The sequence below is a fragment of the Natrix helvetica genome (genome assembly GCF_964273705.1).
Source record: "Natrix helvetica genome assembly, chromosome: 4".
Taxonomy (NCBI): domain Eukaryota; kingdom Metazoa; phylum Chordata; class Lepidosauria; order Squamata; family Natricidae; genus Natrix; species Natrix helvetica.
Window position 1 is genome coordinate 80,489,810 of NC_138550.1, and position 24,870 is coordinate 80,514,679.

The window sequence follows — 24,870 nt, forward strand, 5'->3', positions numbered from 1 at the left end:
ACACACACACATATATATAATACTATTTTTTATTTTATACAGTATTATATATTTTATAAGTATGTGTGTATATTACACACACACACACACACACACACACACACACTAATTCCTTCAGTGTGTCTGCAAAGACTGACCAATCTATAGAGCCCTACATTCATACATACCCCGAGCAACCTGGAAGACACCATCCTTATTGATGAACATACATTATTGCACTGGCAATTAAACCTACAACTTCATTTCCCTGCATATATTCACTGACTGCGTTTCATAAGAGTAAAACTACCTTCATTCAGCTTTATTACACCATTCCCATTCATTAGTTTATTTCATTTGTTTTATTTCATATTCATTACAATTTATGTGTTCCATTTCAAGTCACACTCCTCCATATGCTATGGTTGACACTAGTTTCACCACAGATACAGATCTACATCATTCCACGTGGGTTCGTCAGTCAAGGCTTTCATATTTTGTCGGTAATATAGAGAACACAGAGACTAGATATCTAATTTTATTTACACCCACACCACCTACATGTTTTCCTTTTAACAATGAAGACACTACATACATATAATCTTTCTGTATAATCTACATACTGTATAATCATTCACTCATTTTGAGTTGTTTCCACAACCACTTCCAAAGGCCAGTTTTACACAAAGTGTGCTCACTGCATCTATGTAAGGTAGCATTTCTCATCTAGAATATTTGATAAATTATAATTTTCTTGCCTGCGTCCTATCCATTCATGTGGTGTACTGACAACATGCAAGATGCCTTCTTCCCTGCCTTTCCCTTCCCTTGAAAAATGTACACCTACTGACAATGCCGTACATTTCAGCCCTTTACTTGAAACAATACTTTTATTTATCTGAAAGTAGAAATATGATTGCAAATATGTTCCGTATATAGAAGACATTTAGCTTTGTTGTACAAGAAATGTCATAAATGGAAATAAAGTTAAATGGGTTAATTAGTCACTACTGACCATTTTAATTACAAGAAAAAAATAGAGACAGATGTCAGGAAAATGCTCATTATTGGAATCCCAATAGATATGCGTTCAGTTGAGTGAGCAAGCTTTGTGTAACTGATTACATCTCTTTTTACCCTCCCTCAGTAAATAGAAAAACTAATTATCTGCACACGATTAAGTTAATGCACATTTATCTACAACAATTCAATTCTGACTGTGAAATAATCTTTTTAGTCTATAATTACACTCCAGCTCAATTAGCATAATTTCCACAGCACATCCTTAATAAAGAAGTAGATATTAGGTCTGATTTTAAATGCCAAGGCTATTTCAGGCAAAAATCATGAAGGGGGAAGGGAGAGATGAGTCTATGTAACTCGTCTTTTTCTGCACACATACATCCTGCATTCAAATATGAAAAATAAATACCCTCTTCGTATCTTGGATGAAATTCACATTGGAAGAAAAAAAGAAAGGAATTTAAAATTTTCTTAATCTTGTCAACACATTTAAATTGTATCAAGAAGGATGCCAATTTTTTTCTTTTCAACTAAGATTAGATAGGATAGTTTGAAATCAATTTACAATTATTTAAAACAAGCTTGTGTTTTGCTTGTATTTACTGCTACCTTGGAAAACCTGCTTTTGGTAATGTATTGTATATTATTATTATTTTGAATCCTCCTAAATCAGTTACTTGTGTGTGCTTTCTGAATGTGATTGCTGCTGCAAACTCTGACCAGCCAGGTCAGCTTCAGCACTTATTGCAGCCTGATTCAGCAAAGCTGATTGGCGGGTAGATCGGACTGCGGAATACCCCCAATCAGCTGTTCCAGGCTGTAGGGATTGCCACAGACCATCACTGTCTCCATGCATTGTGTTTTTGGCCTCTGGTGGGGATGGGTGGGGCTACATTCGGTGTTTAAGACGCACCCAAATTTTCACCCTCTTTTTGGGGGGGGAAAAGGTGTGTTTTACACTCTGAAAAATATGGTAGATACACTATGGATAACTATAGTTTTTTGGCTTATTAAGGATCAGGAGGAATTTGTTCCTATATGGCATGACATTCAAAACAGGTTCAGTATTATCTGCTGAAATGTAACAATAATAAATTTTAAATCTTTCAATGGAACATTTTAAGTGAAGCTGATTTGTCTCAAGCTTGAAATCTGAACCCACTTACTGAGAATATATCCCTAGAGTTACCAACACCCTCTAACCTAATTTCTTTTGAAAATTCTGCAGAGAATGTAAAAATTGTAAAGGAGATCCAAACAGCAGAAAATCATGAGAAGATACACATTAGCATTTATATTTCTCCAACAGACAAAGGATTCAGACCTATTTTCAGAGGATAAACTCTTAGTAATAGATATAATGTGCTGGCATGATGAAATTTTAGCATCCCTAGTGTGTGTGTGACCACAAACAGATGGTTTCAAAAAGCATGCTGGTTATCATTCAGAAGTCATTTCTTTTTATTGTGTGACTGATGAATTACTGAAAGCAAGTCACTAGTCTGAATTCCTATTATGGACTGTACTTGCTCAGAATAATCTGATCCCATTATATATAGTTACACAAAATCTATTACTGGCAATTTATGTCAGCTGTAGAACTTGAATTCATTCATTTTACTATTGTGCTTATCGAAATAGATGACCCAATGAGAGATATTATATTTTAACACATTTATTACCACCTGCTCAGCAAAATTGACCTATGATAGTTTATATTGTATAGCTATTATTTCTTGTACCATGTTCTTTATATATTTTAAAATATCTGTATGTACAAGAGCAAAGTGAAGGTAAAAGAGGAAAATAGGAGGAACACTGAAAGAACTGAGCAAGAGAGGCATTCTATTTTCTGATTAATTTTAAGAGTAACAATAGTATTTGTTGCAATTTTTCCCTTTCTTGTCCTGTTCTTTCATGGTTTTAATTACAAAAGCCATTTCAACCCTAAAGAATGAATTAGCCTATGTATAACCAGGATCAAGTATAATAGCATTCTTCATTAATTTAATACCTTTTGTTAACATCAGTTACGAGACAAAAACTGTATCAGCAACAATGATACTCATTTTCTAGAAACTAGAATCTGGGAAAGCCAATATAGCAAGTGCTGCAGATCTCAGGGTGAGAATATAAGTAATTCTAAAATTAGCTCTTATCAAACCCATTCTAAACTACTATCAAAAACAAAGCAGTGGCTGGCAGTTTGTATCAGTGACTGCAGGGAAAAAAACCTTTTTTGGTGAAGGTTTTTAGGGTATTTTGTAAAAGTTCCCATTGAAAGATTTAAAATGCAAAAATAATATGTTTCTTCTAACTTATAGCATTGCTAAGGTAATCTAAAGCAACAGCCCCTTTTGGGCACCAGGGACCAGTTATTTGGAGAGAGGTTTTTCTGTGGACTGGAGGTGGCGTGGTTTTGCATGCTGCCTGCATCACATGGATGGGGCTTCACTTGTTTGCATGGCCCAGTTTCAGGGGTGCCGGGGCCTGATGCCAGTCCATGGACTGGGGGTTGAGGACCCCTGATCTAAAGGATACATTTCCTATAAATATGAAAGTCAACAAAATTCAAAATAAATATAATCAAACCAAAACATAACCAATACTAAATACATAGGACATAATTTTCTAATACTAAATACATAGGACATAATTTTATTAATGAAAATTAATGTTTGTTTGTGTTCAATTGCCAACCCAATATAAATATTTGCTGTTAATTTTTCAGTCCTTCTGGTTAGATGAACCATGCATTTCATATTCAGTCTGAGCTGCTTCAAATACATTCTACTGCATTTTGTTATTTATTTACTATTTGCACTGTGCTGACATTGATTTGTAATCAGTGACAATTACAAGGATTTGCTGGGCTAAGCATAAAATATATACAGTGTGTATATGTAATGATAACAGACTGCACTATTGATCCATTCTATCTTTATTTATTTTTTTTAAAAAAATGTTTGGTTAAGAAAACAATATCTTTCACAAAGCAGATCAGATGTAATCTCTACAGTTAATAAAGTACATGAGCCAGTATTGGATTTTAGTGCTCAAAGCATGACAACATTTGTATTTATCTCTAATTTAGAGCATAGCTTGACTAACTGTTCATATTTATCATGAGTTTTCTGAGCTTTTCAATGCAACAAGCTGAATATTGGGTTTAAATCCAGGTACAGCAAAGATATATGCAGCAACTTAGAGCATAATACAAACTTTCAAATGGAATAGAATGTACTGATTCATTTATCAAATATGAATTATAATATTTAAAGGTGGGAAGGAAAACTAGTCAGCTAGTCCAGATTATGGATGCTAAAAATACACCTTTGGAAAAAGATGAAACTAAGGACCAGTCATTTTTTTGTGATAGAAGACACAACAACCAGCACAATTTAATTTTGATGAAAACTACTGATGAATCACACATTGTCAGGGGAAAAACACCCTGTTGGAGATCAATGGACCGTGGCTGATTCCCTTCCGCATATCTTTTGAGATATTGAGAAAAATAAGTCTTTAAAGTATTCTAATTAATAAACAAACTTTAATAATAAAATAATAAAAGTAAATGAAACAGAAAATAACTAATTGGTTACATTTTGATAATGAAAGCTACGTTTGCCAAAGTTGGCTGCCGAACAAAAAAGAGAGGAATTTGGAATGTGTAACGCGTGCGCAATAAATCACTTTCAGATAAGAACCTTTTTTTGTTTTATGACCTGCGCAATAAAGCTTTCTTAGTTTAACTCTTGAGTGTCAATTCAGGCAGTTCAGGCCTAGCAAACTTTTTAACATCGTGACACACATTAAAAAAATCTCCAAGAAAAGCATTATGTCACAGATTAATGAAATGAAAAGAATTCTTTAAAAACTGTTAGTTAGCTAAACAGTAAGTTTTGGAGAAAGCATTCTATCTTCCTTAACCTACCTCTGACCTTGGAATTGGACAAATTTAGAGCCAGGAAGGATAACAAAATGAGTATTAATAAAAACACACAGTAAATTAGATCCAGACAGTGGTAGAAAAGTAGCTAAAGACAGAACCACATAGCTAGGCTAATTACTGGTGGTGGTGTACCTATGTACATCTATTCCAGAAAAGATGTTAAAGGCTTTTTCTAATTATTTGGGACAGAACGGTTGTTTTTTGAGAAATACTATATGGTCATAAATATATCTCAAACATAAAATATGAGTGATTTAAATATATATTAAATCAGGAAGTGTAAAAAAGGAATTCTTGGAGAAGTCACCTATTCAAAACTGACACCCTCCTATATATGGTTCAGATAAATGATCAAGCTTTGACATAGAATTATACTAATTATTTGATTGTGTGAATGCTGGGTTACCTGAACTAATTTGATGTAGGTGTTGCCTGTTTTAATTTGTAGCAGAATTATGCTAGTAAAAAAGAGAATATGACTCTTTTGCCGTAGGTATGATTTAAAGTTTAATAATGTCTGATTAATGGCATAGTTGAAACATGCAAGCAGAAAGTCAGACATGGAACAATATTAACTTAATCAGCCATTTCAACTTTCCAAATAGTTATTCTGGTCAAAAGCTTACTATTTCAACATCCGCTTTTGATGCTACATTATATTTGTCCTCATGTCATGTGGAATCAGAATTCTAAAGAATTTTGACTTAATGCGAAGAAGCTTAATTATTTCTATTAGCTATTGAGATTGGTGAAACAGACCACTTAAGCTCCTTCCATGCCTGCTTATCAGAATACGAAGACTGGGATTTCTGGCTTGTTTTAGTTTTAAGATTGTAGAGCTGGAAACCAAAAAAACCCAGAGTTACAACTCTGCATTATTAATAGAAGAACAATTATGATGTCAGGAGGGCAAATGAGAATAACAATGAAAAGACAAGAAACAAGATGTAATTGCAACAGTAAGATAGGAGAGAGCAAGGCATCTGTAGCAAATGTTCACTATGCAATCTACATTCAATTATTTGATCTGCTTTTATTTTAAAATTTTGTCTTTTTTAAACTTAACATATTATGGCCTTTAAGAATGCTCAATTCTTATTTGAGTTCTCTCCCTGTGTGCTTTTCTTCTCCCTGGAATATCTAAAAAAAATCATCTGCAAGGATGGCATTTTAGCAGCCTAAATGACAATAAAAATCTATCAGCACATATGTTTCTAATATTTTTAAATGACTGAGAACCCTTTTGGCAGGCATATTTACCTTTAATATTCATATAAATAAGTAATGATACATTATTTTGTGTACATATTTCATTCTTACTGATATATCATGGAAATAATTGAGGCTAAAGTTCTACATGCATAACCAGTTCGATATATTTAAAGAAGGAGCAACCATATCCAACCTGGACATCTTCCCAGGCAAAATGGCCAAACATGAGAATTCTAGGTCAACATTCACAGATTTTATGTAATTATTTGATTCGTATATCATCTTTTCCTAGGAGCTGTTGGTGTCCTTGATCTTTCTTCACCTTATACCCAAACATCCCTTGAAGAGGTTTGGTTGAGACTGATGGATCAGAGAATTTCCATTGCTGGAGGTGGCCTTGTACAGGTATTCCTAGCCCTAATCCAACTATTATACCACAGATCAGGAAGAGGCAACTGGATTTTCTTTGTTTTTCCTTGAAGATGTTTTGCTTCTCATCCAAGAAGCTTCTTCAGTTCTGACTGAATGGTGGGGAACAGAAGGATTTATATTTCTTGCAGTCATCTGGTTGTTAGCACTCTTTCCGAGAGTTGTTGAGGCCACTTGGAAGTTTATCTGTGCCCACCTGGTCATCTGAATAGTGAAAAAGGGCGTGGGACTTTTTTGGTTCTGTTGAAAGGACTGTGTTATAAACAGGAAATAGTGGTTTTGTATCCCTCCCCCTCTTTTGAGCTAGGGCTGTCAATTTTAATGACCCCTCTTTCAAACCAGTGGTCCTCTCTGTCTAGAATGTGGACTTTGCAGTCTTCAAAAGAGTGGCCTTTGTCTTTAAAAACCCTTCCATTCCCCACCATTCAATTGGAACTGAAGAGGTTTCTTGGATGAGAAGCAAAACATCTTCAAGAAAAAAACAAAGGAAGTCCAGTTGCTTCTTGAAAGCTTTGGGATAACAAAGACCTGGATGACTGAGAATCTCCATAGACAGAGATCTGGAAAATATCAAATTGGAGATGGTAGCATTGTAAGTTTTTTAACAGAGCTCTTACTGGCATGCAATTGAGAGATTTATCAGTATATTTATTAACAAATCTCCAAAAATACAAATAAGGTATTTCATGACTTTAAGATTGAAAATTATTTCAATTACATTTTCATCAGTTATAAAGTATTGATCTGTATCATGGGCAAAGAAGGATAAAAATATTCTTAAGATGTTCTATTGCATCAAGTAACTGATATTTTAAGATGCTGTGAATATTTTCTACTGAAAAAGGGGGGTGAATGCATAGTCTATATCAGTGTTTTTCAACCTTGGCAACTTGAAGATGTCTGGACTTCAACTCCCAGAATTCCCCAGCCAGCATTCGCTGGCTGGGGAATTCTGGGAGTTGAAGTCCAGACATCTTCAAGTTGCCAAGGTTGAAAAACACTGGTCTATATAACTCTTTTTAAAGGCAATTCATAGCACTCCTGCATCTGTCTGAAGTGAAAAATTGATGTTATTTCCTTTTTGGGTCTTCTTATGTGAGAAGATCAGATACCTTAATACAATTTATAAGTATAATATTTATTGTCATTGTATTTAAATACAATGAAATTGGTTTATCCTCCTTTAATAACACATAACTAACAGTTTATTTTCTTCATTCAACAATTCTCTTGCTGATTGTAACTGAGCCCTAAACATGAAAATTTCAATTGAGTTTAGAAGACTAGAACAATGCTGTTCAATGCAAACATGCAGTTTATAAAACAAGTCTTTCTCAAGTAATATTCACTATAGAAATACAATTCAAAGTATGTTTTCTTTGATGAGATCAAACCACTAGTATCTTATGTGAATTAAGCAGATATAAATTGCCCATTACATGACTCTCCATAGTCCCATAAAGCAATAATGAAACTGAAGGCAAAAAATCCAATTGAATTTACATTCAGCCCGTACTTTCTAAGAAAACTATTATAGTATGAACTACTGCTATGTGTTACACAAAATCTGATTAGTAATATCATATTTAGAAGATTTAATTCATGGAAAATCTGTAGAAAATCCAACAATTTTAGAACTATGTTTTGAGATTTAAATTTTGTGTCAGAGAATAAAATGTTAGAAATCAAAAGCTGCTTGACATCTAATTAACATTAGGAGGAATTGCGCAGAAAATTTATCAATAAAAGAAAAGGGAATTGCCTATTATTTACTTTTTGTACTGAATACATGTAGATAAATTCACCACCTAAAGCAATGATGCAAACAAATGGATCCTATTTGCCTATCACACATGACATAGGGAGCAGAGGCTATACTATACCCACAATAATTTTGTATAATTTCTAAACTACTACAGTTGAACTCCAGATACATTAATTGAAGGTTTATTTGTTGGTTCAAGATTTCTCTTATTCTGCTCTTTATGGTAATATGAAGGGAGGTTTTTGTGAATTGGTTTAAAAATAAACTGTCTAGCAGTTATTTAGGATTCATGATATGGCTCCTTAAATCAAAATATGTATTGCAACTTTACATTTTCAGAAGCCAAGGAACAATAAGTTCTTCATTAAGATTATGCATGCTACTAAATATAAACAGGGCTTGGGGTGGCTGCTGCTGAGTAGGAGAGGGTGGCGAGGGAGATGTAACCACAACCACAGTGAGGCTCAGGGAGGGTGTGCAGATGGGGGGGAGGAATGGGGACTCACCCAAGCAATTTGTGATCTTCCTTGCTGACTTCCTTACTGAGTATACTTGTGGGAAGCTGGCAGATAGTCACAAATTACAATCATGTAACCAGGAGACACTGCAATAATCCTAAATGCCTACATTGTAATCACATAACCACAGAGGTGTTGATATAGCTGGTCATATCCATCACTTATTCAGGACCATTGTAAACTGCAAACAGTTTCTGAATGAGTTAACTGAGAACTACCTGTATTATATATTCTAATATTAGGTCTTCTAGCAAAGGCCAACACCTAATCAAAAACATTATTTTGCACAGAAACAATTGTCCATAAAATACCATCTTCATAAAAAATACTATTTGAATGTCATAAGCAGATTATTAAGATGTCTACTTTAAAGCAGAATTAACTTGGCGGTTTTCTGTTGCTAAACTAAGGCAATCCATAAAGCAGTCCTGGTTGACTTCGCTGAATTTATATCTGTTTAAAGAAAAGTTCGAAGCTATAACTTGCCTCATATATATCCTCAAATGCGTATTTTTTGTGGATATGGTACTAAAAAGCTAAGCTAATTTTCCTGAGGATTAATTATCTGCTAAAGTAGGTAGAAATGTGTTGATAGGATGATTATTCATATACCATCTATTTTATGAATGAAAGATAGCTATAATGGAAAGAGACTAGAAGACTTCCAAGGCCCCTTCCAAACTCTGTTATTCTGTCTTCTGTAAAGAATTTTTAATGTATGTTTCTACTGAAATAACCCAATTATAAAGATAGTGCTGTCCATACAGTAGTTTTATTCTTATTAAAATAGAAAGTAAACCTGAAATTTCTACAAAATGTAGAGAACCATATGATGTACAGGGATAGAAAAGTGAAGTAGTATTGTGCAGTTGCAAATAAGCATCCACGTCCTAGCCAGCTGAAATGACCAAAATGCACCTGAGATGAGAAAACACAGGGTAGTGGAATTAGTGAACAACCATAATGTCAGGCCTGCAGAGGTTCCTTTAAGAATCTTTGGCCTGTCACACTTTCTTATAATTTCTTATGTGTTTCATTAGTGTAGTAGTTGGGAGGGGGGAATAGAAAGGAGTAGGATTGTGGAATGTATGTTGTCATTCTTTTATAGAAGCCAAGGTCATCTTTTGTCTCCGCACCTTGACACCTGACCGGAAGCAGAGGGGTGTAGATGCCAGCGTGGAAGATGATTGGAACATGTGATGAATTATGGGGTGTGGGGAATGATATGAACTTTCAACTGGGTGAACCCACAGGATGTAAAATAGAGTTGAAATTTCATAGCATAATGCCAACATGTCTGTCTTATTAAATTGGAGCTTTAAGGATAACTTTGCCTTGGAAAATGATTTAATTCTGCATGTTATTTGGAACGCTGACACATAATCTCTCTCAGAACAGAATAGGGGAGGATGGGGAGGGGATGCTTTGCTTTTCATTTTGGAAATCCCATTGAAATCAGTATGTTTGATTCCATATAGTGACTGCTCTCAGCTTGGTTTAGCTTTCTGTTAACAGTAAGATCACGTCTCTCTTTTGGCTGGAATTTGGAATTGCCATGCTTTACTCCTCCCTTGCCCCCCTTCTGACCCCTCCTTGTTCCTATAGGTTTAGATCATCAGATAGAGCTTTTCAGACAAGAAAAACTCTCACTCTAATCCCATCTAGCAGTCATAGTTTCAATTGCAACTTTAATCCTGAAGCATTTCTCTCATATGACAGATACCACAGCTTGTTATTAAAGATCTGTAGTTGTAATGGCATGTGGGAATGACCTTGGGAGACAGGAGGAAGAGCCATAGCCTATACAACCATCATGCAAAAGGTTTCTCAGCCCACAGAAGAAAAAGGGATATGTCTCAGAAGAGATCCTCCCTAGTTTTCTAGAAAATAAAAGCCAAAGAAGGAAGAAGTAACAATTATCACAATTCTATAATTCTGTTGCATGTATTTTATACATACACAAGTGGCTCACATTTGTGACAATGATCAAAATCATTGTTTACTAATCAAAACTGATTTTGATTACTATGTAATGTAAGAATCATACTCTTTTTGCAATTTAAATTATAATCCGGGTTTAGGATTGTCAGAATGGGGGTATCAATAATAGTTCACATTTATTTCCTGTTCTGCAACATTTCTCTCTGTATAAGGAGTTATTTGTTCCAAAGTCATATTCTTCTCTCAGATGCATTTCTTTAATTCTCCAGATATAGCCACATGTATGATGGAATGCTCTCCTTGAAAAGTTCTCTCATATCTGGAAGATGAAATGCAATTCTTCTCTTTGACACTGAATTTTCTAGGTAAAAGGTTTGCTAAGTAATACATCTATGAGAAACAGCATAACGTCTTAGTATATTTGAAATTACATGTCACTATCACCAACTCTTAATTAAATAGGATAGAGAGGGGAAAGCGCATGTAGTTTTGCTACAACCAGGGAGGGATAATCCAAAGCTCCAGGACAGTATCTGGATATCAAAATATTTTGACTGGACGCCTATCAAAGTTGTTACCAACTGGAATGTTTTTCATGTGACAGAAAGGAAAAATATTAATGCATCTACTGGCTTTATTACTTGTCTCTCTGAAGCAATTTGTTTATTACTCTGACCTGACTAAGGAATCATCAGATTTGTGTTTTTAACATGAAAATACAGAACAAGCAAAAATTTCTTAATAATAACAATTCAGCATATCTTAATATACACTAAATGACAGATTAAACGTATGGGATAACTTAGAATGGCAAAACACCACAGCTTTCCTTAAAACACAAAGAACATCATCTTAACTCAAAAATTAGTGTGAAAAGAAAATATTTTAGTCTCTAAAAGGTATTGTATCTTAGTAAAATAGATCCAATGGATCCTTAGCAAAATAAAGCCTTTAGACTTCATCAAAATTATAGCTAGTCCTCATTTAGTCACTGTCTCATACAGTGAGCATTTGCAATCACAGTGATGAAAAATAACTTTGTGACTAATCCTCACATTTATTACCTTTAAGATCTGTAAAGCAAAGGAAAGCTGAAGTAAGATCATACACATACTTGCGGTTTCATTTAGTGACTATTTTGATTAACGACTGAATTCCCAGTCCCAACTATGATCACTAAACAAGGACTCTCTGGAGTAAAAGTTCATTTCTCTCACATCAAAATGATCCTGAACAAGGGATCTAGCATTTTTGTTGCAAACTGTGTGTGTACAGAATACAATAATTCACCCATAAAATTTCTTGTGAAGGTATACTCAGTTTGTGGCTTATAAAAATATTTATAATTATTGTATTTTGTGCTATTTCCCTATTTTCATGTGAACTGAACAACTGAGACTAACCACCACATTTACATTCAGGTTTGGCACTCATCTTCAGCATGATTACTTTTGGTGAAATCAGTTATCAGTGTTACAAACCCAGGAACTGTAAACACAACCTACTGAATATGTGTCTACATACCATTCTATCTAAATATATCTTACCCCCTTGATTCCCTTAGCACTTACATAATAAAAAGCAGTGCTGGCATTTATAACATTGAACTTTGATTTGGTGGCCACCAAGAATTTGGCAGGTTGGTCTTCAGTCAACCCTTTTACAAAATAGCTTTTTTAAAAAACTAAAGTCCATAAATATATTGCTTTCTAGGTTTCTTGGTAGTATGTATGGAATGAAAAATTAAGATCACACTTTTAAAAACAACTGTAACTAAGAAGGAAGATGGCGAGAGGGAGCATTTTTAACCTTTTTCTTGCAATTATTGAAAAAAAACTACAGGGGAGCATGTCTTGTAAAGAGCTATTTCCCCTGGCCATTGACATCCACTACTCTACCCTGGGCAGTTTGCTAAAGTATGCACATCTATGTGATCCCATTTGGATAGAGGTTTTTATTTTTAGAAAATCATAAAAAACTAATTACCAACTAAGTCTATTTCTAACTAAGTCTATCCTATCACTTTAAAACAATTTCCCTTATTATTTTATGCTGAAATATCTGTTTTAGGTAATCTTAGATAATTTGGACAACTCTATTCTTATGATTGGATTGATGTGGTGCACCATGGAGATTTATGGAAGTTTCACTATTGGCACATCTGGATAATAACAGATTGGAGAAGGTGGTCATAGGTTTCCTCTGCAGTTGGAGTAGATTTAGAAATAATAATAATCTAGCACTGAAATCTGGAAAATGCATGCATTAAAGATATATACCTTAACTTTATGTAGCTAGATTTTTTCTTCAACTACATAACTCTGCAACTTTATGCTATATATTGAAATTTAAGGTGACAAATGACTCTGATTCCAGGCACACAACATACATAGCCAATAAACAGAATTTAATCATTAGCAAGCATACATAATTTTTGTTTTAAAAAATCAGTGCTCCATATAGTGCCATATATGATTTTATACTCACAGTTTTAAATATCTAAGGCAGTGTCATATTAAGGAGGCTGCTCTATGGTTTACAACGTACACCATAAGTTTCATTAAAAATGTAGCAGTTGAACACAAAATAAAAAATCTGCTACCATTAAGCAGAAATATGAACCCAGTACTATTTAATAGAGTAGTTTGCAAAACATAGGCAAACCTTACTGAGTTGGTACAGTAAATTTATTCATTCCCCCCCTCTGGTTTCATAAATATAGAAAGAGATATTGGAGGATGGAAGGAGGGGCAGATAATGAAAATCCCTTTTCTTCAGGAGCAAATCAGGATTATTCGGGAAAAGAAACAAGAACACAAGAGCTTTAACTAAAAATTTGAAAAGCTTCAATAGCATAATATGCAATCTATAACTATTTATAGAAAAAATATTAGTGTAGGAATGGGATATGTGTTAAGAAAATATGATAACATGCACATATCACCATTGATTAAATGCATTATATGGCTGGGATACTGTGGCAATCTGCCCGTTTAAAATTTGCTAGAAATGAATCAATCATTCAAGTACATACACATTTGAATGCGTATTTGAAATCTTATTGGAGGCAACCTTCATCCAGGAAAAAGTGTTCATGAAAGATCTGGAGAGGAACAGAATTGTGGAAGTTAGCAGAAAAAGCAAATACACATGTTTCAATCAGTCAATAAGAAAGGTAAGGATATACAATTCAAGCATATGTGTTGCATTAAAATTACATGCAATGAGTAAAGATTATGACTAAACAAACAGTGTTGTTCAGCCTTGTTTGAAACATAATATGTTGTTGAACAATATTATATAAACTACACTCTTAAACCAGAAACAAGAAAGCAAGGGCTGCAGAAATTTTTCATTAGCAAGTATACTTTTTCCAAAATAAATATATTGGAATTTGTAGTTCCTTTGGTTAAGTTATCAGCACAGGTTTGCTTCATCTAATAATTACTAAAACAACTCCTTTTCCCCTCCAAGATACATTATCTTTAGAATTTTATGACAATGGAAAAGAAAGCTGGGGAAAAATATTTCAAAACATATTTGCCTCTTTACTCTTATAATAAAGATAAATTAAATACTTGTTTGCAAACTCAGTACTGACCTCACCTTCAGGCACAAATCTGATAGATTTCTGACATTCACACCTAGATTCTAAGCAAAGCTACAATTGACTATTTTCTATTTCTGTGACTACCAGAACCATAGAAATAATGGGGCTAGCTGTTAGATTTTCTCAATCCATACCTACCTAAGACTTGTTGAGGTGGTCAGGCCTAGGCTCTGACACAGAGAAGAAGAAAAACAATATAAACATGGTTGTAGTGTAAAGGACATCAGTAAAGAATGTTGTGGAAAGCTCCAAATTATACTATTATACTAAAAAATTGGGTTAGGTTATTGAATTTATCTTCTCAATTAAAAAAAAGATAATTGCAATGTTTCAAATCTCATATTGATGGTACTATTCAGGGGTGAAATTCAGCAGGTTCTGACGGATTCTGGAGAACTGGGAGCAGAAATTTTGAATAGTTCAGAGAACCGGTAAATACCACCTCTGGCTGGCCCCAGAGTGGGGTGGGAATGGAGATTTTGCAATATCCTTCCCCCAGGAGTGGGGTGGGAATGGAGATTTTGTGGTATCCTTCCCCTTCCACACCCACCAAGCCATGCCCACAGTAAAAAAAATTGAATTTCACCACTGGCACTATTATATGAGTAGTTCTTGACATATGACAGTTTAACAAAGGTTCAGTTACAATGGCTTCAGAAAAAAAATGATTTATGATCTGTCCTGACAAATGGCTATCATACCAACCCACCAGTCAAATAATAAGTCAAATACCAAACTGGTATTTATGACCAGTTGCAGCATCCTGCAGTCTCATGATTATGATTTCTGAGTTTCCCAACTGGTTTCTACACAAAACTATCAATTTGGGGAGCTGGATTCACTTAATGATCATGTGATTTATTTAACAACTACCTGATTCACTTAACAATTGTGGTAATTTGCTTTACAATCACGGTACAAATGGTTGTAAAATTGGGTCTGTTAACACAATGACTCGAGTTAGAAATGTACTAACATAACTATGGGAATTCTGGTCTCAATTGTCTTTGTAAGCTGAGGACTACCTGTAGTAATTCTATACAGTAGTCAAACCCACATCTTTGGGGGAATTGTACAGATCATTAAGGAATCCCTACCTACCATTTCAGTCTCAAAGCTGAGAACTGGGAGACAATTTGGAGGGAACATATTCTCCAACTTTGAGGATGATCCTCTGACTATGAGGCACTGAATATGATTAGTTTGTTTCTGAAGCTCATCATGAAGCAGAGATGAGCTCTCTACTTCATCTGCAAATCTAATTTATCATCATGGCACAATTAGAACACAAATACTTTTCTGATGGTAAATGCCTCTGGGGGAAGGGATATCCATTTCTTATTGTGAAACTTAGCCCAGTATCTTCCCGAGCAGTTGTCTGCAGCAAATAACTTCATATTTTCAACAGGGAAAAAGCAGACATTTGTATTAAAAGGAAAAAAAAGCGTCAAGTTTTGATTACAATAGTAACAGAAAATATATATTTGTGGAATATTTTATATTGATCTAATCATTGAAAGATGGTGAAAGTGAAGTCTAACTGATATCATTTGTTCTGTAGTTTTTTTCAAAAATATTTCAAATATTTGGAGTTTGTTTTAGAAGCAGCTTTCCTCAGCTTGATGCCTTCTGCAAACTTTTAACTGCAATCCAGCATCACCAACTGAAATCCAATTCAATTGGAGGGATCAGTTTAGTGAAGGTTATCTCACATTATGTCTATAACACAATCAACATTGTACTGACATTTAAGGGACACATATACTTGTTTCAATTGGCTAAGATATAAAGTTTATAATACAAATAGTGTCTCTGAGCTGAAGTGTGAACCTTTATTTCATGACAAAACTAGTATAACAGGGAAGACATTTTGAGATAATTCTCCAATCTAGCAACAATTTCTTTAATGTGAGATGAAAGTATTTTTTTCTTTTTATGACCCTCTAATTCTTTTTTATCAGGATGGAGTTGGGGTGACTGAAAGGAGCTGAGCGTTTACTGGCCAAATACCCTTCCTGATGTCTGTGCGGAGTTCACAGCAGATATGTTCTCTTTGCGCCCTGACAGAGAAACATCTGTCACTGCCTGGGATTGAACTCTGAATGTCCCAATTGTGAGGCAAGTGTCTTCACCCTTAGGCTACCATGCCGCTCTAATGGGAGATGATAGCAATAATACCTATATATAAGGAAACTCATGTAGAGGCTGAGGTCCACCTGTTTTCCTTGGTTTCATATAATTAATGATGACTAACCCTAAATTTGATACCTATAAACTGTTGGGACTACTTGTTTTCTCCTCTATTCCCCTTATTCTCTGTGTGAAAAAAAATGAAAATCCTCAGCTATTCTTGGCATTAACTAATCAGTTTTGATTAGAGGTGACCTGAATTTAGCCAATACATAGGTAAACTATAAAAGTGCTAATTAAGAGTTAACTGACAAGGGTTAGAGACCTAACCTTTCTATTTTAACTGATTCCCACAATGTTTTAATCTTGGGAGTTGAAATACAGACTCAGAAATGACAAATACAATAGGCGAATTCTTTCTAAGCAGCATATCTGTTCATGCAAATTCAAGGAAAATTTAATTTCTCCCCAATGGAAAATACCTCCAAATGAAAAGACTGCCTTATGATGATAATATTCTTTTTCTGAAGGATCACCTCTCAGATATATTCCCACACATATAACCCCCTTAAAAACAATCAGAAAAAGTATTGAAATAAGAACAGTGTTAATCCAATGTATTATTTTTACATTAAGAATGTTATCAAACTCATCAAATTAGTCACTGTAGGCTTTATGTCTTAAGTAAACACATCTCCCTTAACCAACTGTTGCTATTTCATAGATATTGACATATACCAATCCAACAACACAGCCTGTAGCCCTAGGACCAAAGTCCCCCTCCCCATTTTTTGTGTGGTTTCTAGAGACTCTTTAAAGATTACTGCCTAATTATAAAATTTAATGTGAGAGAAAACTGATGAAACAGGTAAGGAGTTTACCTTAATTTAAAGTAGATGTAATTAAATTGAGCATACATTACATTTTACTCTTGTCCTCAACTTTCTTACTTTTTTGAGTACTGTTTATGGCAGAGCTTTGGAAGTTAAAAATGTAACTGTAGGCCAAAAAGGCTGCACCTTTCCATTATAGATAGTTGATTGGAAAGGAGCCAAACTATAACACCATTTAAAAAAAATTGAACAGCTGAAAATAGTAGCTGCAGCCTATAAAAGGAAAATGAGACGTTTTAGCAAATGAGAAAACAAAATTATCAATTGAGATTCAAACATTCTTTCATTGTAATGTTATTACAAAAATATTGTTGTCAACATTTAGCATTAAGTTATTTGCCATTTTGGAACTACTCAGTTATTCACAGAAGAATTAACTACAAGGGTTAGTTGCTAATAAGTACATTGATGTTTAAACATTTAAAATTAATACTCAGCAAAAGAAAGTATGCCACTTGCCTCTTTGATTATTAGCCAGGCTTTTTGAAAAGCAGCAATAAATATTAACAGATTTTTTTTAAAAAAGAAAATGAATAGTAACATAAAACTATGTTTAGCTATACATGAAATTACTACTGCAGTAATAATACTGTAGTTTCTAAATAGTCAAGCAGAGCCAAATCAAAACCCTAATCCATTGTGATCTAGTATTGCTTTTACAAGGAGTAGATGTTAACAGTTCAATTTTCTCCCTCTCAATAGTTTAGCTCTTCTTCTCCATATCAGAAGTCTAAATCATAGCTTATATGGTAGGTTCCAATCTGAATAACCTTATTATCTTCTATTTGAAATATGAATTTTGACTGAATTTTAGTACTCTAGTCAGATATCTTTGCTTTATTCCACCTACTAAATACATGGGAAATAATATGAAATGTATTCAATTAATATTAAAACTATCTTCATTTTTGAGTTGCTTTCCCCACTTCATTCTCCTTGTGCACTTATGCAGCTGCCATTCACAGAACAGCTTTAAACACCAACACCACCCTGCCACAAAAATACTTTTTAAAAAACAATTTTTAAAAGAAAGAGTATTCTAATGCTCTGTGTCAGAAAGCATTAGAATGCATTTTAAAAAAATAAAGCACATAAACAGCTTTGTAAATATCATTTCTGTGCTTGCATGTACAATTAAATATTTCTATTCCAAAATGAAAGATAAAGGCTTGTAATTTCCTTTTTAATATAGTTTGTGGAGGAAAATATTGCATTATGTTTTATTTATCAAAAGAACATTATATTGATATGGTCCTACAAATAAAGTTCTACAGCTGTTACATGGATTTTTTTCACAGGATTACTAAAGAAACTTTCATTACTATATCCAAATAAATTGGAGTAGGGCTCTCTAACCAACTTTTAATGTAAATGTTATAGGAGCTTGATAGCAAACTGGCTGCTATTCCTACTATTAGGAATAATGTTAAAAGTTGCAAATTCTTGGTATGACTAAATGATAAGATAGATAGTACCCATGTTGTTATTATCTTAAATGAGTTGTTCCATGTCTTGATGTGCTTCTGCTTGGTAAAATTTCAAATGTAAACTGTTGCTTGGGAATTCATGAAGAAGAAGAAAGGAATCTGGTCAAACTACAGTTGCAGTTTGGATCTGTCTGGATTTTATTTAAAACTTGTACCATTGTATTCCTTCTCATCATTCATACATACCTCTATTTTCTCAATTGGCAGGCTTTGGACTGCAAGCTCCTTGGAACAGAAACTTTCTTTTTGTTTACAGTATAAAGTAAATTTCTTATTTACTTCAGTACCATTCCATTTATGGTACTGATGGCACTGGTGCTTATGGCATTATTCTCAACTTAGGGAAATCCAACCGAATACAACAGTTACTGTTATACTGGAGTGAAATTCAAGAGGTAGCAGGTATAAAAGTAAAGGGGGAAAAAATGAATAGAGTCAAAACAACATTCTCAGTCATTCCGGTCATAGTGTCTTAAGGTTGCTTTTTGAAAAGGCAACTGGACTGTTTTTTCCTTGAGGAAGAAAAAGAAAACATTTCATTTCTCATCAAAGAAGCGTCATCGGTTGTGATGGCAGGCAATGGAAGGATAGGTACTGACAGTTGAGACTGGATGGGGGTGGGGGGAGGGAGAATGGAATCCAGTCTCAACTGCACCACCCAACATCCAGTCTCAACTGTCAGTACCTATCTTTCCATCGCCTGCCATTACAATCAATGAAGCTTCTTTGATGAGAAGTGAAATGTTTTCTTCTTCTTCCTTGAGGAAAAAACAGTCCAGTTTCCTTTTGAAAAAGCACCTTTGAGACAACTATGACCTGAATGACTGAAAATCTCCACATATGAATATATTTTGCTATAAAAAGACTAGGAGTAGAGATCAGAATTAAACTGATCTGATTATGTCAGAGCTGGACAATGTATGCATAAACCAAAATGTATGCATTAAAGAACGAAGAAAAGTTAAATTCTTTTAGGCAAAAAAGCAAATTAGAAGCCCTGCAGAAAAATTGTCATCGAAGATAAATAATAAATAAATTGAGTTAAGGATTTTAATTTGTTTATGTTGAAGGCTATTTTCATCAGGAGTTGTATTATCAAATGGAATCAGTTGGGAATCAAAGGTGAATGACTTAAGTATTTTTTTCTTCTCTCTTTTATTTCATTCATTGGCCCACTTCACAAGTAATAGCAGGCCTATGAAAAAGATGTACTGTATGTAAACAGATTTTTTTTTCAAACACTACTTGTTATGAGTATGAAGAGAAGCAATTTTCATCATAATTTTCATTATGAGTATGGAAAGTTGCAGATACAAACAGATGAATACATATTCTCAATGAAGAAAATCCATTCCATGCGTGACATATTTAGCCCAAAAACTTAAGATATGGATATAGAAAAATAGTAGCCTGAAGCTATGCATAGGTATGATTTTATCAAGTATTTTCGTTTTATGGGGTATATATTTAATCAAATCCTTCGCGCTGGAACTATAGTCATAAATATATATTTTTACCCTGTTTCCCAGAAAATAAGACCTCCCCGGATAATGTCCAATCAGGCTTTTGAGTGCATGCACTAAAATAAGTTCTCCCCTGAAAATAATCCTCCCCGAAAATATTGCAGCAGCCATGAGGTGACCAGCCTCGCTGCCTCCTGCACCTCAAAAATAAGACCTCCCTGAAAATAAGGCCAAGCGCTTATATTGAGGATCAAAAGAAAATAAAACCCTGTCTTATTTTTGGGGAAGCATGATATAAGGAGTAATATCTTGCTCAGAAAATTGCATACTATTTTGTATAGCATGCCACCAAGAAAAAACTTTTAAGAAATCATTTTTATCTTTAATATCACCCATAGTCTTCTCAGTTAGTTCAATGCAAAAAGAGAGAGCATCCATTAATGCTGTATGTAAATGTTTCTCAAAGCTTGTAAACTTTAAATTATATGCACTTTGACTTCCAGAATTCCTCAGCCAGCATGCTGGTGAGATTGGGGGAAGAATTCTGGGAGTTGAAGTTCACACATCTTTGGATTGTCAAGGCTGAGACACACTGCTCTAGGCTATCAAAACATTTCAGAAGCATGTCTGTGCTCTTTTTGTTCTATGACATCCAGAGGGAGAAAATGAGTGAACCAAAAGGATACAGACTCATGCTGTGCTTTTATAATTTGAATTATTTCTGCTAACAGTTGCAGTAATACATTTGGAAGGATATTTTGTTAAGGTGGCAGGGTTTTATGCTAATCAGAGTAAATATTTCACTTTTGTCGTATTTCCAGGGGAAATTAACATGTATAACTTAAGTCAGTGTTTCCCAACCTTGGCAACTTGAAGATGTCTGGACTTCAACTCCCAGAATTCCCCAGCCAGTGAATGCTGGCTGGGGAATTCTGGGAGTTGAAGTCCAGACATCTTCAAGTTGCCAAGGTTGGGAAACACTGACTTAAGTGACAGCAGCATGAGCTTACTTTCTCCTTCCAAGAGAATATTCATAAAGTAAATCTCATACAGCAACAGAGTGAGGGGTTCAATGGCAAAATCAGCCAAAAATAAGTTTCTATTACAGGTAGTCCTTGACTTACAACAGTTTGCTTAGTGACCGTTCAAAGTTACAACGGAACTGAAAAAGTGACTTATGATCATTTTTCACACATGACCATTGCAGCATCCCCACGGTCATGTGAGTTACATTTGGATGCTTGATAGATGACTCACATTTATGACAGTTGCAGTGTCATGTGATTACCTTTTGCAACCTTCTGACAAGCAAAGTCAATGGGAAAACCAGATTCACTTAACAACCGTGTGATTAATTTAATAATTGCAGTGATTCACTTAACAAATGTGGCAAGGAAAGTCATAAAATGAGGCAAAATTCACTTAACAAATTTCTCACTTAGCAATATACATTTTGGGCTCAATTATGGCCAAAAGGTGAGGATTACCTATACTTAAAAGTGGAACATTTATGAGCCACGGTGGCACAGTGGTTAGAATGCAGTATTTCAGGCTAACTCTGCCCACTGCCAGGAGTTCAATCCTGACTGGCTCAAAATTGACTTAGCCTTCCATCCTTCCAAGATTGGTAAAATGAAGGCCCAGATTGTTGAGGTGGTACGCTGCCTCTGTAAACCGCTTGAGAGGGCTGTAAAGTACTATGAAGTAGTATATAAGTCTAGGTGCTATTGCTATTTATGCTAAGTCATAACAAACAAATAAGTAAGGAATCCTTATTGCTCTCTTGAGCTTGGTTGTTTTCTTGCAGACCCAAACTAGGTAACAACAGGACTGATGATGTTACCTAGTTTGAGTAATGAAACATCTGAAGAAAACAATCAAGCTCAGAGACCACCAAGGACCCCTCATTTCAACTCTGAGCTACAAAAATTCTTTATTGGTAAAGCAACAAGCCTAAAATTTATGATGAAAAAATAATCTATATCTACAGTATAATCTTATGACTTCAGAAATTCTATACCCCGAAATGGAGAAAATTATCTAAAACATTTTAATGCAGCAGCTAAAAAACAGAAAGTTCACAAATGTAATTTCCTCCATGGATATTAAAACTTAGATTGTAATATACAAAGTAGGTAGTATACCAAGATAGAATTTGTCTTTAAGAACTGTTCTAAACACAATAAAGAATATAAAGCAATTTGTGAATTAAAGTGCCAAACAGTAACAAATTTTGCTGTTATGTTAATTTGTTAACAGTAACAAATTCTGTAGGCATTTTATACATATGATTCTTCACTTATGGTTTTTGTAAAAATCTAGTTGACAACCATCTATTCCCGTAATGGCAAACATATGGCATGTGTGCCAAAAGTGGTACACGAAACCATGTCACCCGGCATGCACGGCCTTGCCTGTTTGTCTTCCAGGTTTCTGGGGTGCATGTGCACGTGATGATCAGCTGTCTGTTGTGCGTGCGGCAGTGCCAAAAACCAGTGTGCACATGTGCACTGGCCAGCTGATTGTTGGGTGTGCATGAGCGCCAGAACCCAGAAGTTTGGCTTTTCTGGAGCACATTCCCTTTGCCGGCATGGCACGGTGCCGAAAACCAGTCTGCGCATGCGCATTGGCCAGCGTGCATGTGCATTACAACCCAGAAGTTTGGCTTTTCCGGAGCACGGCCCCAATGAGCGTGCACACACATGACATTTCCACATGACCTTTTAGGAACTTGGTGCCAAAAAGGTTGGCCATCACTGATCTATTCCCTATCTGCAACCAGCCACACACAGTTGAGGTTTTTAAGGCTACAAACCAACTTCCAAAAAGTTTTCACTCAGTCTTTTAACCAATTTCCTTTCGCTACCTAATAACATAAACCTAGTGCCATAAAAGTAATTAAGCTGTAACATGTGTCATATTATATGCATTTTATATTATATATAAAACAATAAATAATAAGTAAAAATACATAAATGCTTATAAGAGGTAGTTAAACTTGACATGATGTGTCAAACCTTATGGATAAGGATTTTACACACACAAACAGAAGACAAATATAAATCTTTTGATATGAAAGTAATTCAAATTTATCTGTTAGTCTTGCTTCAAATCTAAGCATGGTTTTTAAAATGTAGTAATGAAGATGTCAGTGCATCTACACATAAGGACACCAAGTAAAATCTACTGAATGCATTTATTTAAAAATGGTTTAACGAAATTTCTAGAGTGGAAAGTAAGTAGACTGATGAAGATGCAGTGGTGGAACTGGTGGAAAGAAAGTAATTCTGTTTAGGAAAATTCTAACAGTCTCAGTTCCAGAGATCTTTTAATCAAAATACATCTTTACCGTTATAATAAAAAAGCAACAATCAGAAGTAGCAGTAACTTACACAAACCTGCTTTTCACAATTCTGCAAATGAATGGAGAACTACAGCTTTTGCCCACAGGAAACTGCATGAATTCTGAATGATGATGTAAGGTTAAACATAGGTATGCTGGAGGAGGCAAATGAAAGTCTCTGTTCACATATAAATCTATAACCACAAGTAGTTCTATGAATGATTTGCATACCTGCTGTTCAGGCTCACTGTGAACACTGCTAAAATGAAAAAGAATACAATATTTGCTGCCTGCCAAATTTTGTCAAGGGATTGTCCTACATGGGAAGCGAATAACCTGAATAACATGCAGGCTTCAACCCATATTGATAATAATTTCATCTGAAAATTGCAAAAGTGAAAGATATGACCAGGATTCCTTTTTTGTAAGGAATATCAATCCCAATCCCATGAGGAGAGGTGTAACATGCTTTAGAGCTCTGTTCCTATTGCTCATTAAAAGCATATCATCATTTTCCATAGTTAATTTTGTTTTTCCATACTTTGGAATTTTACAGACCACTTATGAGTTTTATTATAAAACCCACTTACATAAAAAAAATATGGGAAGCACTGTCAACATAAATATATGAATGTAAATTCACTTAATGAACTGAATAGGCTTTGGTCATTCTCATTGGATTTAAGAGCATTTATTCTAAATAAATGCTTAATGCAAAACTTCTATAATTTTACAGAATTCAGTACTTTAATCTGAATTTGGTCACCTCTTTATATATCAAATTAAGAAATCTATAAATTCTGTTGCTTAAATCCTTGAACGTTTGAAATATTTGCTGAAATGTAAGCATTAAGATGTTTTATTTTTTCCTCCAGCTTTCAAACATAACAAGTCATAAGCCAATTTTAGCTGAGTTTTAAGTCACTTTCTAGGTTGTCTTTGAAAGATACAAACAGATTTTTGCTTTGCTTCATGAAACCTATAGTCCAATATAAGAATCATATTTTCCAAGCTATTCAATTTAACTGTTCTGTGATATTTCATATGAAATTTCAGATTTTAAGGCCTTTCACCATCTCATTCATCTATTCATCTTGTAACAAGTCAATTGTTGAATCTTCT

At 34.5% G+C, this 24,870-nt stretch overlaps 1 protein-coding gene across 11 annotated transcripts in view; it reads right to left on the bottom strand.

Annotated features, from left to right (window-relative positions):
- CTNND2 (catenin delta 2) overlaps positions 1 to 24,870 on the bottom strand; it is a 525,796-nt gene that overhangs the window by 154,924 nt on the left and 346,002 nt on the right. For 8 of the 11 annotated variants that reach the window (XR_014175415.1, XM_081953365.1, XM_081953369.1 and 5 more), the window contains exon 10: positions 13,857 to 13,925. The exons of the other annotated variants lie outside the window; for them this stretch is intronic. Coding sequence is in view for 7 of the 8 variants with exons in the window: in XM_081953365.1 (XP_081809491.1) it covers positions 13,857 to 13,925 (69 nt within the window). In the remaining variant the exon portion in view is untranslated. The remainder of the gene's footprint in view (positions 1 to 13,856; positions 13,926 to 24,870) is intronic. 11 annotated transcript variants of the gene reach the window in all.